Raw genomic sequence first — 13,870 nt, 5'->3', positions numbered from 1 at the left:
TTAGGATATTTTAGAAGAATTTTAATATCATAAGGAAAATGCTTATACCTAATAAAAACAGGAAAAGAAACTAGGATTACTAAGCAATATATATATATAGATACACATTATATATATATACATACTGAGAAACTAATTTTATACTTATAATAATTATAAATATGGGAATCTATTAATAAAGATGATCATTTTATGATAACAAACTATGAATCAAAAAAGCCTGAAAGAAGATGCATTAATGTGTTATGAATATGTATCTATCTCTAGATGGTAGGTTTATGGGTAGTTTTATCATCATTTCTTTTCTAGCCTTCCAAATTTTCTACCAGAAATTTTTCATTTAAAATTATGACCAGGAAAAAAAGGAATTTTAATTGATGAGCAAAATAGCTAGTTCCTTACAAAGGGCTTCTACTCTTTGGCAAATGATAGCACATAGAGTATAGCGTTTGCAATTCAATTAGAAATATTAGTTATTCTTATTAAGGAGATTACAAGAGGCTTAACTTGAAATGCAAACAAAAGAGAAAAATTAGTTGAGCATTCAGTTTTCCTCTTGAATTTATAACACACAAAGTCAAACACGAGTAGTATGTTTTTCTAAAATAGCCTCTTTCATCATCTACTTGGAAGCATGCGTAACTGACACTTCCAACTATTTAAAAAGTGAAAGGGGAACAAACAGGAGAGAACGATAAAAGAAAGAACCGCAATGTTGGAGAAAGGATCTCCTTTTGCATGGGTTCCTGTTGCTACAAGGATGGACAGAAATTAGACACTTCCAGCCTCTCTTGGCTCCCTCCCTCACCCCTCCCCAAGGGAAAAAGTGAATTGTGTGATTGGTCAGTTTGGAAGGAGGAACTGAGCATGCACAGCTCGACCTCTTCCCCTTTGGGATCAGCCCACTGCACAGAACATATGCTCTTTGTCAGTTCTCAATGACAAAGAAGCTGGATGGTAAAAGCTCTGTTCCTGCAGAGGAAAGTATGGGGTTACTCAGCACCGCCAATACCCAGTGAATGAGCAGACAGAACTCAGATGTTCAGTTTACACATCTGATTGTTGCTACACACTGAAGCCATTTTCACCAACCTATCTGTAATAAAGCTGACATTTCTCTGTCTGCCTGGCTTCTTGGTTCTGAATTTAAGCAGGGGAAAATGTGAATTGTTTGTTACTCCTTCCCCTACCCCCACCCCCACATACACACACTAACAGGTGGTAGAGGGCAGAGTTGGTAGTCCCTTAAAGCTGAATTAGCCACCTAAGAAATGTTCTGTCCGGGGGGAGCAGTTTGCTTCAAAAAAATTTTAAATTAGGGGTACCTGGGTGGCTCAGTGGGTTAAGCCACTGCCTTCAGCTCGGGTCATAATCTCAGGGTGCTGGGATCAAGCCCCGCATCGGGCTCTCTGCTCGGTGGGGAGCCTGCTTCCTCCTCTCTCTCTCTCTGCCTGCCTCTCTGCCTACTTGTGATCTCTCTCTGTCAAATAAATAAATAAAATCTTTAAAAAAAAAAAAAGCTATAAAAAAATTTTTAATTATTTTTGTTAAATCTAGGTCACTTCCTTACTCTATAAACTATATCTCATGTTCTTACAATCCCAATGCCATCACAGGTGTATATCATGAACCAGCCTTCAAATTACTTTGTGACTCTAACTGGTCAGTTGAAAGACATCACTCCCTAGAGTTTGTAACCTACCTTCAGCCCATCATCCACATCCTTCACATAACCTTTTTCATATAATTCCTGGGGAACATTTAAGATACGTTTTGAAAAATCATTTTCATGCCAGTCCACACGAAGACCTGTAACAGATAACAGTGACTTGAAAGCTGCTATAAAAGCTTCTGATCTTGTCAATTTTCTGCTATTCCTTCTTTCAAATGCTCTCATATTTTTCCAAAATTGAGGGTATATGTGAGAAAAAGGAATGCCATAAAAGCCTCATCAGTCCCTGGGGTTAACGGCACTTAGCTCTGCAGGACCTGGCAACTCAGGTTCTGACCCTAGAAGAAGCCAAGAGAACAAACAGGGAGCAAACTTGTAAAAATGCAAGGACCTACAAGACCAAAAAAACAAAAAACCCATGTCAGACTTTTCACAGCAACTCCACAGGCAAAATACCTTCGATTTGTGTGTTCAGGCCTGCTCCAGGGCCAGAGGTCTGGGAAATAATTCAATCTTTATGAGCCCTTGGAAATGGAAATGGCGGTTTTATTGGCCTCAGCAGAGTCATGATTCCATGCTCCCTGAACGTCCCTGTACTCAGCCACAAGGGGAATGCTACAGTCTCTCCATTCAAACAAGAACAAATTCAAACGTTTATTTTAAACTGTTTGACCCAGCAGTTCTGGAGAGGATATTGCAATCCCCCTGGAGAGCCAGAGTATCAAGAGTTCAAATCTGTTCAGCCTCAAGACAATGGTCATTCCCATTTGAAAGAGCTTTTAGAGTATGTCTGCTCCCTTTGCTGGAGTACTAAAAAAAGGCAAGTTCATACTGCTATCAGCTATAATGATTCACATGGCACTCTTTAAGGGATTAGTCAACTATAAATCATTTCAAGAAAAATTTTATTCTTCTGTATGCCTGGAAGAAAGGTTTATTATTGCCCTCATTTTCTGCATCAAGGGCAAAGGAGACGTTGAATGGTATTAAACAGGCAAAGCAAATCACCAATAGATAGTGGGCTGGCATTAAGAAAACACTGGCAGGCAAACATTTGAATAAGCTGGTTTTAGGTTTTTCTTAGTGATCCAGGTCACCCCTCAGACAGGTTCAAAGGCCTAATTCTGCCTAAGTCCACCTCTGAAGAAGATTCTAGCCTACCCAGAGCAGATCCCAATCTACAGAACCATGTGAGTTTTCCTAGAGTTTCTCCAAATTCCAATTAAGTCCCCAGATCACTTAAATCACAGTTTAGCATCTATGCATCTGGTATAAAATTTATATTCCTAAGACATCATAAAATCACAGGTATATTGATTAAGCTAGGAAATACAAGGTACCAGAAATCAACCTCGATTCTATTTCTTATCACATATCAGAATACATTTTTTTAAATTTAAATTCAATTAGCCAACATATAGTACACATCATTAGTTTCACATGCAGTGTTCAGCAATTTATCAGTTGCATATAACTGCCAGTACTCATCACATCATGTGCCCTCCTTTATGCCCATCACCCAATACACTTAAAATAAAGATTTAAGCCACAGTCCCAAACATCATACTGAGATTTTCCGTACTTCAAAATACAAACAAGAAATAGTTTCTTACCACTGCCACTCCAGGGAAGAGTCGGGATACCTGCAGTTTGAGCCACTATGGAAGATGCAATCTTATCCCCCAAAGCCCACATGGCCTGGCTTGGAGGACCTAAAAACAAGAAAAGAACCATGACTGCAATATTCTGGCTTCATCTCTGTCACACAGATTTTGTCTTCTATGTAATTATTTTTGTATTTGTCTTATCTCCCCTACATTACATATTATGGAGATCATGATCTTGATTAGGGGGATTACTATGTTATGACTTGTCTTTGTACCCTTTATAGAACCTAATGTAGTGAGCTCTTAAGCAGAGTTCGGTATGTACACTGAATTAAATTCCTGAAAAATCTGACTTTATCGTTGTTCATGATCCAACTTCACCAGGTTATAAAGGTCTTTTTTTTTTTTTAACCAATCCTAAAATAAGGACTAAAAAGTTTGGGGTTCAAGTCTAAAATATGCCCTCCTTGGTCTTAGGGGAACCCAAAAGGAAGATTTATCTTTTATTTTTTTTTTTAGGGATTTTATTTATTTATTTTGACAGCAAGGGGGAGATCACAACTAGGCAGAGAGGCGGGCAGAGAGAGAGGGGGAAGCAAGCTGCCCACTGAGCAGGGAGCCCAATGGGGGCGCTCGATCCCAGGTCCCTAAGATCATGACCTGAACCAAAGGCAGACACTTAACGCACTACCACCCAGACACCCCAGGAAGATTTATCTTTAATAGGGTTTACAATACATAATCATCGTTGTGGAAGATCTCTGAGATAAAGAGAGAAACCCTTTGAACCAATATACTCTTGATTTCTCTCTCTGCTATATAGCACAGCAAAAAATCAGAAGAAAAGGCTCTCACTTACAAGAACGTTACCTATATACTAAATGTGAAGGTGATGATTCATATTTAAGGGCACAGTGCTAGGGTATCCTAATACTCAATTATCTCTGCTACATAAAAAAGGCCCTTTCTCCACATATTTTCTTAAAATTAAGGGCAAAGTTTAAAAGGCCAGTGTTTTGGAAATCAGAGCCTTTTCCATATATCATGGAAAAGAACCTGGGGACAGAAAAGACAAAATGAAGAAAGGTAAGTAGGATGTAAGAAATAAGGAAGAGAAAAAAAAAAGAAAAAAAAAAAAGAAATGAAGAGGGTTACTCTGAGAGTTTTTAACTGACGAAAAATAAGAGCCAAGTGCATGTTAAACAGAAGAAAAGCAGAACATGGAGTGGAACACAGGCAAAACTGACAGAACCAGAAAGACAGGAAGAGTATGTCAGAAAGGCTTACCCATGAAGGCGATGCCATTTTTCAAAAGAAGTTCTGGGAGCTTGGGATTCTCAGAAGCATGACCCCAGCCAGCCCACACTGCCTATAAAGGAAGATAATATGATTTGTTCTTAAAATTCACACTAAAAAAAACCATGATAAACTGTGTTACTCTCTACAAGACTCGCCCTACTCCATGAGGTACAATAGCTCCACAAGATCCTAACACTTAATTCAGCTTCTATGCTTGATTCTTGACAAACTTTTTAGAGAATAAAAATAAGCAGTCCATTATGGCACAACCTCTGAAGAGGTCAAAATAAGTTGAAGTTGATATTAAGATTCAGCTAGTCTTGCTGCTCTTTAGGAAACTCAATGCATAGCCTTTCCAGGAGACTCTACAGAGCCCTTTCTAGAAATATTGGTTTTCTTTCACAGATTCAATTACTTTGTCCACCCAACTCCACATTTATATCCAGTGGTTATATTGCCATATAAATCTCTAATAGTTTTTTTCTCTCTGAGCTTTAGGACATTTACCCTAAATTTCCTAACACAATATAATAGGGAAGAAATAATCTGCTTCTATATCACCATATTCTGAGCTAAGAATATTCCACTGGAAACAGGAGCTTTTACTTACTTGAGATAGTTTGAAGGTGCAATGGATAACTTAATCTCTGAAAGACACTTACAAACCTTCTGTCTGTATTATATTTATTTTACTTTGACTCATTCATTTTTTCTACCTCTCTTTTCCCGATCTGTTATATCCCACATTTAAAAAAAGCTTTTATCAAACTTTCAACAAAGATGTTTTATATAAAATTTTAAAGTTCTTCTCTGGATAGCCTCTTGCATTTAACAGTCAGATGGCTAAACCTGGTTTGAAAGGACACGCTGGCATCTCTTACTTGTACTGGAATTCTTTTGGCAATATCAAGAATTAATTCCACATTTGCATAGTTGTTGTTGTTTGGTCCTCCTGGCACCGGTACATAGTGATCTGCCATCTTAATATATTCTGAAAATGCAAGCAAATTAACAGACACACGATTTATTTTCAGAAATGTAACAGAAGGGCAAAACGTTGTAAAGGACAGATACCATCACAGGTAACAGGACAAACTGCATTAACAGGGTTAAGTCCCAGGACCACTTAGTTAGAGGTTCTGACTTTATTAAGTCACGGGCGCTAACATGTGCTAATGTCATATTTAGGAAGCTCTTGTACTAAAAACAGCTGTTCTCAAACATTTCATTATGTAACCTTTGAGAAGGGTCTTTAAGATCTATGTATTAAGGATGACATGTCACTTAGAGACCCCTGTACAATTATTCTATTCTGATAAAAAGTTTCAATCCCGACACCTTTTATCTCTAACTTACACTATTCTCCAAGAAAGCCCTTTTTCTGGTGTCGAGCCCAGACGAACTGGGAAAAGAGGGTAGAGCCTAAAGAAAGGTTTGTAGACTAGATGAACAGGAAAGGTCAGTTACAGGCAACTAGAAAGTGCTGGAAGAGAGTTGATCTGGAATGCTGGAGATGGCAGCTATTTGAAAGACATTGTTAAAAGATAACTTCTTTCCCTCCCTGCATTTTTTTTTTTTCCTCAGTATTCCCTGACATCTCTCTCTTCCCACTCTGGCAACAAATGTAGTAGACCACTACAGCGCGCAGTTAACTATACTAAGCAGTTTACATATATTATGTAATATTCAAAAATCCTAAAAGTGATAGGTATTATTGTCACCTAGTTTACAGGAAATTGGCTTGGAGCAGTCAAAGAACTTGCTCAAGGTCTATCTCTACCATATTTATGTTTCTTCTATCTTGTTATTAATTTTTAAAGGTTTCATGTCCTTCTAAAAAAAAATTCCAAAGATACAAAGGCCTGAAGTTTGTTCAAAAGAAACAGGTTTTTTGTTCTCTTTGACAATAAAAGGGAAAGCATGTGAACCATTAACAAAAATTAGGTAATATATCAGGATGTAATAATACTATTTTTTAACAGCTGAAATCACTTATTGTCCCACCATTCAGAGATAATCAGTTTATGATTTGATGTACTAGAAACCATAAACTGTTAATCAATCTAACAATATATTGTGGGTATCTTCCCATACATGATAGAGAGATACTAATAGATATTTAGTATTTTAGATATATTTAATATACACTTGATATTTCAATGGATATCTACCATTCCAATAATGTCACAACAGTTCATAATTCATTTAACCACTAACTTATTGTTGAACATATGGGTCATTAATGATTTGGAAAATATTAAAATAATGCAATGATGAATATCCCTGTACTACTGTCCAATTATACCCACAAGATACATTCCTAGAAATACAACTACTAAATCAAATGGTATCCACATTTTCAAAGATTGAACCACATTAGACTCTCATTAGCAACATGGGTGACAAGTTATCTGTACTCTAACCTATATTAGATATTATCACTCACTTATTTATTTATTTATTTGAGAGAAAGTGTGCAAGAGAGAGCAATGCGGGCAAAGGGAGAGGGGGCAGGGAGAAGCAGCCTCCCCACTGAGCAGGAACCCTAACATAGGGTTCCATCCCAGGGCCTTAGGATCATGACCTGAGCCCAAGGCAGACACTTAACAGGCTGAACCACCCAAGTGCCCCTTATCACTCTTTAAAATTTTACTAGTCTTATAAACTAAAAAATCCCAATCGACCATTGTTTTGCTTTACATTTCTTTGATTACCATTAGTATCAAATTTTTCCTTGTATATTTATTGTTCCTTTCTCATTCTTTTATCAACTACCTAATTCATGTTCTTGGTTCATTTTCTACTGAAGGGTGTCATTTTCTCTATTATAGGTAGACACTCTTTGCTGCAAAGTGTTTTTCCAGATTACGATTTGTCTTTAACTTTTTATTTGCTAAATAAAAATTTTTTTATAGTCAAATCCGTCCAACTTTTCTACTGTGGTTTAGCCTTTTCTGAAGTTCCATAGCCGTGGGTACAGAAAAGAAAGTTACATTAATTGCTGACCTACATCACACATGCTCATGAATGTACTATGGTCACCAACCAGCAACAGTTCAGAGTTCTACACCAATCAGTTTTCTGGTATCACTACTGCAGACATGAAATTCCCTTTCATGCCCTGGTAAGTAGAAGAAAGCATTTTATCTTATCCACACAGCTTGGACTTCTCCATTGTCTCCTGGTTCCCAGTTGCCATAATTACCACAAGAGAATCTATTCTAGAGAATAGTCACAAAGGAACAAAACTCACCTCAAAAGAGAACACTTGGTTCTTTACCAGAGATTGCACTAATCATCCACATCTCCAACTTTCCCAATAATGAGCACAACATAAAAAATATGCAACTGGGTTGATTATTACCACCCTCACTGTCAAGCATGCCTGCTCCCCCCAACTCCAGGTCTCAGATGATGAAGTCCTCTCCTCATGTGAAGAACCAACTCTTCCATCTAAGGCTCCTTCTTCATAATCTTTTAAATTACAAAAGTAATGTGTGTTTTATACTGGATTCCTATGATGACTGCACAATGGTACAAATTTACTAAAACTCATAGAAATGTGAACTTTTTATGGCAAATAAATTATATTTAGTAAAGGTACTAAAATAATTAACATAATAGAAAGGTTAGAAAAAAGGAAAAATTATCCAAAATATTAATTCCTTAATTCAATAACACTAGTATTACAATCCTTTCCAGAGATCTAATTTTCAAATAACTTTTAAAGAAATTATAAAATTGTATAAAATCTTTTTTTTAAAGATTTATTTATTTATTTATTTGACAGACGGAGATCACAAGTAGGCAGAGAGGTAGGCGGGGGGGGCGGGGGGAGCAGGCTCCCTGCAGAGCAGAGAGCCCAATGCGGGCTCGATCCCAGGACCCTGAGATCATGACCTGAGTCAAAGGCAGAGGCTCAACACACTGAGCCACCCAGGCACGCCAAAATTGTATAAAATCTTTGTAAAAAAGTTGAAAAAAGCAGAAAGAGAAATAAAAACACCCCAAAATACCACCCTGAAAGACAACTAGTATTGCTGTTGGTATATGCCATTATCCCTTTTCCTGACTATATGCAATGTATTTTTTCCCTATTATTGTATCACCCTGTAGCTAGCTTTTTTCTTTGCAATAGTGATGGACAGACACACTGTCTGTTCCCATGATCCCAGTTTCTAGGTCTTTATACCTTAAGGAATCCCCCTTTCCTTGGGTGTGACCAGGATCTATGAGTTGTTTCTAGCCAAGAGAATATGGCAAGGACAATAAGAAAGTACCTGATCTTACTAAAAGGCTTTGCCTTGCTGGCTTTAAGGTAGCAGGCAGTCATTTTGGGATGGCCCACATGACAAGGAGTCAAGCGTGGTTTTTTTGCTAATGACTGGCTAAACATTCAGGCCCTCAATCTGATAGGCCATAGAAAACTGAAAGCTGAGTTTGAAAGTAGATCCAGCTGGGGCACCTGGGTGGTCAGTGGGTTAAGCCTCTGCCTTTGGCTCGGGTCATGATCTCGGGGTCCTGGGATCAAGCCCTGTATTGGGCTCTCCACTCAGTGGGGAGCCTGCTTCTCCCCCCAACTCTGCCTGCCTCTCTGCCTACTTGTGATCTCTCTCTCTCTGTGTCAAATAAATAAATAAAATCTTAAAAAAAAAAAAATAGATCCATCTGAGTTTGAAAGTAGATCCATCCCCAAGTCAAGCCTCAGACGAGACTGCAAACCCAGCTGACAAGTGACTGCAGTCTTGTGATAACCTGAAGCAGAAGACCCAGCTAATAAGACATGCTCTGACCTACAGAAACTGGGAGCTGCTGACTGTTGCCAAGTTTATGGTAATGTTGTCACACAAAATAAATAATGTAGCAATATTAAACTGCATTTCAGACCAAGAAATCTAATTCCACAACATATTTTTTTAATGTCTGCATGGTACTTCACATTATTAGTGTTGCACATTTTATGCAACTAATGCACCCATGTTGGACATTTAAGTTACTCCTAGTTTCACATTATTTAATTTTTTTAAGATTTTATTTATTTATTTGACAGAGAGAGAATGAGAGCACAAGCTGGGAGACAGAGGGAGAGGGAGAAGCAGGCTCCCTGTTAAGCAAGGAGCCCAATGTGGGGCTCCATCCCTGGACCCTGAGATCATGACCTGAGCTGAAGGCAGAGGCGTAACTGCCTGAGCCACCCAGGCATCCCTGTTTCTCATTACTTTAAATAACACTACAATGAATATACATCCTTGTATGAATACATCTACCACATTAGACTTTTTTTGTTCCTCAGAATAAAAAGCAGGGAATATGCTTATTTTTGTCCACTTGTGCTCTAGACTACACCCACTTCCGCCTCCTCCGGGTCCCTGTATGCCTCCATTCCTTTCCCTCTTGGGCTCCTTCCTCTCAAATGCTAAACAGTCCCAAGTCTCTTTTACTCTTAAAAATAAAAATCCTCAGGACACCTGGGTGGCTCGGTTTGTTAAGCCACTGCCTCAGCTTAGGTCATGATCCCAGGATCCTGGGATCAAATCCCGTATCGGGCTCCTTGCTCAGTGAGGAGCCTGCTTCTCTCTCTGCCTCTGCCTGCCGCTCTGCCTGCTTGTGTTCTCTCTCTCTCTCTCTCTCTGACAAATAAATAAATAAATAAATAAATAAATAAAATCTTTTAAAAAATAAAAATAAAAATAAAAATCCTCCATTGGAGAAGGTATGAGCTATGGTGAGTGCTGTGAAGTGTGTAAACCTGGTGATTCACAGACCTGTACCCCTGGGGCTAATAATACATTATATGTTAATTTTTTTAAAAAATTATAAAAAATAAAAATCCTCCCTGACCCTTAATTTTTCTTTAGTTACTACCTTTTCTTCTTCCCTTCTCATTAAAAATTCTTTAAAAAAAAAAAAAAAAAAAAACTTGTCTATATTAGCTATCTCCATGTAACTTTCCACTCATTCCTTAACATCTTGTATTAGTCTGCACACTCACATTGTTCCACTGGACTATTCTCAAAAATGCTACCAATGTTTCCTATTCCTACTTCACTGGATTGCCAACTCATTTGGCCCTTCCTTATGGAAATTCTCTTTTTTCTATCTTCTGTTTCTTCTGTCTCCAGTCATCTGTTCTCAGCACTATTTATGGGCCAATATTCCTAAGTCTATACCTAAAATTTTACTCTTCTATAAAATTTCATCCTTAGCCCCGTTTCTCTTCATTTTCCATCAGTTCTTTGGGCGGGGCAGGGGTAGTGTTAACTACTATATGTTTGCTGATAATGTAGCCTCTTAGTTTCCAGCTCTCATTATTTCTAAGTTCTGGAAGGATATATTCAACTTTTTACAGGATTTATAGGATCTGCTTATATCAGAAGTACTCCCAATCTCATCTGTCCACCCTGCAAAAAACCTTCTTCTTCTGGCTCCATTATTATTTAGCTCTTGTTGATGATCCTATCATCTGCCTAGTCAACCAAATTAGAAACCTAACAGTAATAATCAACTCTTCCCTCTATCACCATATCTTGCCAATTTTACCTCCCCAGCCTCTAAGCCATCTCAGCCTCATTATGTTCTGTAGCACTGCCTTCCACAAATGAATCTTCCAAGACGTTATACAAATTGTCCATCTAACTGCTATGTTTCAAGCAAAGAAAAAGTACCTTTAAGAGATACACACTAAAATACTTACAGATGAAATAATATATCTAGGATTTGCTTCAGAAATTATGTGTGGAGTGGGGAGGTGAAAGTACTATTGAAACAAGACTGGCCACGAGTTGCTGCTGGATGATAGGTAAATGGGAAGGGATTCATTGTACTTTTCTACTTTTGAATTGTTAAAAACAACAACTAATCCATTCAAAATGCTAACTCTTTAATGTCTAACACACAGACACACCACACACACACATCCCTAAAAAATTTAAGTCTATGCTCCTAAGGATGAAAATAAGGACCCTTCTTGAGAAATAGTAGATCACATCTTGTACTTTAACAAGTATACCTGTAGTTTCCAGCAAACCATTGTGTCATGCCTTCATACATTTGCATAGACTGTTCTTTCTTCCTGCAACACCCTGCCTGGAATGTCCTGTTGATTGCTTCACTAACTCTTGCCATTCTTGGCTAGGCATAACTTCTTTCAGAAAGCATTCTCTTAACCCTGCTACCAAAAGCAAAGGTTAGAGGTAAGATGCCTCAGCTCTGTTCTCACAGTACCCTGTTCATATTTCTTTTAGCACTTACCTCACTGTATTGAAATTATTTGCTTCCTAGAACAAGATTACATTTTATTCACCTATGGGTCTCCATATTCACTGAGTAAATGAATAAATGAATTAGGAGTACCAGATAGAAATAGATGGGGGGAAAAAAAACACAAGGTAGTTTAATGTTTATTACAGACAATTTCATCTTTATAACTATACTGTGAATTAGACATTATGATCTTCCTTTTACAGATACAATTGTGGTTCAGAGAAGTTAAAGGGTCAAACTAAATGATTCCACATAATAACATATGCTTTCCAATAAAATGGTACCTTATGTTTTTAAATAAGATGATATAATAATCCCTACTCCTTAAGAATAGTCTTAATATCATAGTCTCAATAGTGAGAGAACATACACAGACCAAAATAGGTTTAAAAAGATAGCTCTTTAAGGAACTAATACTATCTGTGGGTACTCTACCTTAGAGATTATATTTTAGTGATATAAAGTACAGAGACAAAGACTAGCCATACCCTCTCACCTATACTAATAGTCTTTATCTACAACTCTCAGATGGAGGGCCATCTGAGGAGAGAGAATATGTAGAAAAGTTGCAGGATAAAACCCACTTGGGTCCCCCAAGAGGGGGAAAAAAAGAACCTTAATCCTAAGATTCTCTAAAATTCAATGTAGCTTAGCTTAGGGAAATAGCCATTTCCTTCCAAATCTTTCTACTTACACATGCTAAAGTATGTAGCTTAGCAAATACTTGACACTAGAAGAGCATACACCTGGAAACCGCAATCAACACTGGTTAAATTTCTACTTATTTTTACTTAGAACACAGGAGACTGTGTTGAGGTTCAATATAGTAGAATCACTTGTATATGCCTATTACTGACACTTTTTTTTTTTTTTTAAGATTTTATTTATTTATTTGACAGACAGAGATCACAAGTAGGCAGAGAGGCAGGCAGAGAGAGAGAGAGAGAGAGAGAGAAGGAAGCAGGCTCCCTTCCAGGGCTCGATCCCAGGCCCCTGAGATCATGACCCCAGCCAAAGGCAGCAGCCCAAACCAATGAGCCACCCAGATGCCCCTTACTGACACTTTTTTAAAGAGAAATCCTTGGGTTTGGGAATCCTCCTAAGTTAATAGACTCCTACTTAAGACTTTGCTATTCCAATCTTTATGCTCAAGGGTGATGCTTTCTTTTCTTTTTTCTTTTTTAAGATTCTATTTATTTATTTGAGAGAGCATGAGCACAAGTGGGGAGAGGGGCAAAGGGAGAAGGATAAGCAGACTTCCTGCTGAGCAGAGAGCCCTACACAGGGTTCAATCTCAGGAGCCCTGGATCATGACTTGAGCTGAAGGCAGCAGCTTAACCAACAGAGCCACCCAGGCACCCAAGGGTGATGCCTTCTTAATGCTAATCACTCACCTGCATTGGCTTTCAGGTCTTCAGGTGTTACCATAACAACAAATCGGATTGCACGTTCATTTCGAAACATCTCATAAGACCATCGGCGGATAGACCTCATGCATTTCACTGCTGCAATGCCATTGTTGGCGATAAGAACCTGGGAGAGTGGTGGGATGGGAATTGGAGAAAAGTAGAAAAGGCAGGCAATGACAAAGGAGAAGAAATGAGACCATTTCTTTAGATCTCTGGCTTTCTCTGGAAAGCCAGATTTTCAATTAGGAATTTATGTTGCTAGTCTTGGCAGTTAGGAACCAGCTCCCACATGATCAAGGGATATTTTAAAATGTTAGCTAAGCAAATACTTTAATATGTGCCAACTAAAAGTTACGCTTTCTATCTTCATTTCTTGAAGGGGGAAATTCACAATTTTTCAAATCTTGTGAGTTTGTGAATTACTCTACCATACCTGTTAGGGGAACAGAAGACAAACTTCAGAGGGATGATGTATTAAGGAATGGAGGACGACTGAACAGCATAATGTCATGCACTATTCTCTGTTATACTGAACAAGGCGCAGAGCTCTGAACACATGTAAGAACACTGGCACCAACCACTCTCTCTCTCCCCAAAATGTTGAGCCCTAAATGCCTTAG

The 13,870-nt window shown here is 38.1% G+C and overlaps 1 protein-coding gene across 1 annotated transcript in view; it reads right to left on the bottom strand.

Annotated features, from left to right (window-relative positions):
* ACACA (acetyl-CoA carboxylase alpha) overlaps positions 1-13,870 on the bottom strand; it is a gene marked incomplete at its 3' end in the record, with an annotated part of 204,764 nt that overhangs the window by 143,550 nt on the left and 47,344 nt on the right. Inside the window, exons 5-9 of the mRNA XM_082708529.1 lie at positions 13,236-13,374; positions 5,460-5,569; positions 4,567-4,648; positions 3,286-3,384; positions 1,703-1,809 (exon numbers count right to left, since the gene is read on the bottom strand). Of these exons, the coding sequence (XP_082564655.1) occupies positions 1,703-1,809; positions 3,286-3,384; positions 4,567-4,648; positions 5,460-5,569; positions 13,236-13,374 (537 nt within the window). The remainder of the gene's footprint in view (positions 1-1,702; positions 1,810-3,285; positions 3,385-4,566; positions 4,649-5,459; positions 5,570-13,235; positions 13,375-13,870) is intronic.

The sequence above is a fragment of the Mustela nivalis genome, assembly GCF_964662115.1.
Source record: "Mustela nivalis genome assembly, chromosome: 17".
NCBI lineage: Eukaryota > Metazoa > Chordata > Mammalia > Carnivora > Mustelidae > Mustela > Mustela nivalis.
The sequence above is the reverse complement of the archived record's forward strand: the minus strand, read 5'-3'. Positions and strand labels throughout refer to the sequence as shown.